This window comes from Montipora capricornis, chromosome 1 (assembly GCF_036669925.1).
Source record: "Montipora capricornis isolate CH-2021 chromosome 1, ASM3666992v2, whole genome shotgun sequence".
In the NCBI taxonomy this organism is placed as follows: Eukaryota; Metazoa; Cnidaria; class Anthozoa; order Scleractinia; family Acroporidae; genus Montipora; species Montipora capricornis.
This window is the reverse complement of record NC_090883.1, coordinates 47,319,658-47,322,157: the sequence shown is the minus strand read 5'-3', so window position 1 is coordinate 47,322,157 and position 2,500 is coordinate 47,319,658. Positions and strand designations below refer to the sequence as shown.

The 2,500-nt window shown below is 39.9% G+C and overlaps 1 protein-coding gene across 1 annotated transcript in view; it reads left to right on the top strand.

Moving 5' to 3' along the window:
• Positions 1–712: 712 nt before the first annotated feature.
• LOC138046530 (transmembrane protease serine 9-like) overlaps positions 713–2,500 on the top strand; it is an 18,387-nt gene continuing 16,599 nt past the window's right edge. The window contains exons 1-2 of the mRNA XM_068893148.1: positions 713–793; positions 1,703–1,900. Coding sequence (XP_068749249.1) covers positions 739–793; positions 1,703–1,900 — 253 coding nt within the window. The 5' untranslated portion in view covers positions 713–738. The remainder of the gene's footprint in view (positions 794–1,702; positions 1,901–2,500) is intronic.

The following is a 2,500-nucleotide window of genomic DNA, read 5'->3' as shown; positions in this document are numbered from 1 at the left end:
GTTTTGTGCAACATACAAACGTTTTCAAATAATATCTTCGTGCATGACGCAAAACCTCCAGAAAACAGAGTTTTGCAAAACCATTCCCACTACTTATACATATCCATTGCCATGAAATTGACATCGACTCGACCTTGTTTGACCTTGTAGCTCAGTCGGTACAGTAGCGGTGATTTAACCAGAAGGTCTTGGGTTCAATTCCCACCCCGGATAATTTTGTTCTATATCCTTTTGTGAGCCCAATTCCATTAGTAGGGCAAACGCTCACATGGTTTACTTGTTAAGAAAGCACTTCAAATTACCCTTCAATAGTTAATTCTATTCATGTCGTGATCTTGGGCGGCTTAGGTGTCCAGCTACTTAAATATTCTCGAAGTTCAAGTTGACTGAAAGGACGCCTGAATAAGATCTTTTAGTGGTTTTTGAAAACAAAGTGTCACTGCGATTGTTGCAGGCTACTTCGTCTCCTTTGAAAAGTTGTTGTTAGTAGCGGATGAACCATTAACATCTCAAACACAGCTCTTGCACCTTGCTTTCCGAGGCTCTTAATGTCATTATCGTATCTCGGGTTTAAACATTTCTTTTCAATTTCTTTTCACGTTGTTAAGAAAAGTTGTTGATACAGAGTATTTTGCCCGTTCAGCAGATGTGAAAATCAAACACAGCTATTTAACAAGAGCTGAAAAAGTTCGATAAAAGGATGATCTTTGCATCTGCCTCTCCGCACAACCTTCAAGGATGTTTGTCCTTTTAATCCTGTTGGTCAACTTTTTGGCGCCGTCGCTCACACAAGGTGCAGTCGTACTTTAAGTATTTTCATTTTGCAATGTTGAGGTTTTAGAGAAGTTGTTCAACACAACACTTCGGAAACTTTAAGTATAACTTACGGGCACTCAAGGAACAAATTCTTTTTTGTAGCTGGAATTTAGTTATCTAGAAATTTCAAATAGCGAAAGGTATGTTTTGTGCCTGGAAAACGCAGCAGCCTGAGCAAAATTTACCCTTTCCTAACTGGCACACCGTAGACAGAAACTGAAAAGGGGTTGTAATAATGATCAGTTATCACGTCGATTTGAAATAGTCACGTCCTCGTTGTTGCTTAGGTTTCTTAACTTTCTATTCCAAAACTGAAAAAAAAAAAAAAAAAGAAAGAACAACAGTACGGTCCGAGCAAATGGGCGTAATAAGATATATTGCCAGCGAATTGAATGCTAATTATTTTCTTACTGAAATCTCTGTCCAAACTACAGACCTCTAATCAACTTGGTCCGAGGGCAGTACACGGTTCGTATTTTTCCAAGAAACAGAGACGAACAGACGAGGAAATTACAGAACGGTCCGAGCACATGGACATAATAAGATATATCATATCGCTGGATCTTTGAAACAAGCGACTCACTGGTAAAAAAAAAAAAGCTTTAAAACAGTCTCTTAAACTTGGCAATTAACAACCTGTATTCCCTCTCAGAGAAACAAATTAAATGAGGCACTCTTCATGCCAGTTTCCAGTTTTCCTTGAAATCTTATTTAGGTAACTTGCATGCATTTATCACAATCATTTGAAGTTCAAATGCTATAGCAAAGAGAATGATCATCACCAACATAATTTTATGTAGTAAAATCTTGAGACGAACAGATGTTTTTCATAGCCGTCGAGTTTTAATATTCGTGGAAACTGACACTTTTTGTTTTTCGCTAACAGAGTGCGGCAAGAAACCTCTAGGGTCTCGAATCGTTGGAGGCGAGGAAGCCCGAGCTCATTCTTGGCCATGGCAGTTATCCTTGCGTATTGGCTCCAGTCACACCTGCGGAGCGTCTCTTCTAAACCAAAACTGGGCCTTGACAGCCGCCCATTGCGTTTATAGAAGCAGTGACCCGTCTAGATACACATTACTTTTGGGTAAGTTCATACCATAATTAACATAGCCTTGATTCCCTTTAATGAGCACAAGTGCATTTAAGAAGGCTCGAATGGGTTTTCAGCTGAGCCTGTAGATGTAGACTTCACACGCCATATTGGGGACTTAATATCTATGACAATGTAGTCGACGAAAACGTCACCTAAAAATATCAATTTGCGCTATCATACATTTACTGCGACTATTCCGTCTCGTTCAAGACGCACAATATGGGCAAAAAGCGAAATTGGTGCGAACGGTTTCACAATAAAAAATAGAAAATGAAAAGTTCACATTTGTACGCCCACGTTGTCGTCAAAACCTCAAATTTGGTCATTTCACGCCCTTGTTGTGCAGTGTACCACACGAATATTTGCTAAAATGTGTGCCGCACGTGCAGCACGATTATTTTTCCTCTGTTAACCAATGATATTGTTGTTGCGTGACGTTCTTGTTGACGGCCGCGTCGTAGATCTTAAGTTCCCTACTTACGCTCATGACTCGAGCATATCAGACTGCAAAATCTGGGAACCACCCTTTGTTACAAATGTTGAGGAATACCCCAAAACTTCGCTCGGTGACCTACCCTGACTTTTTGCATA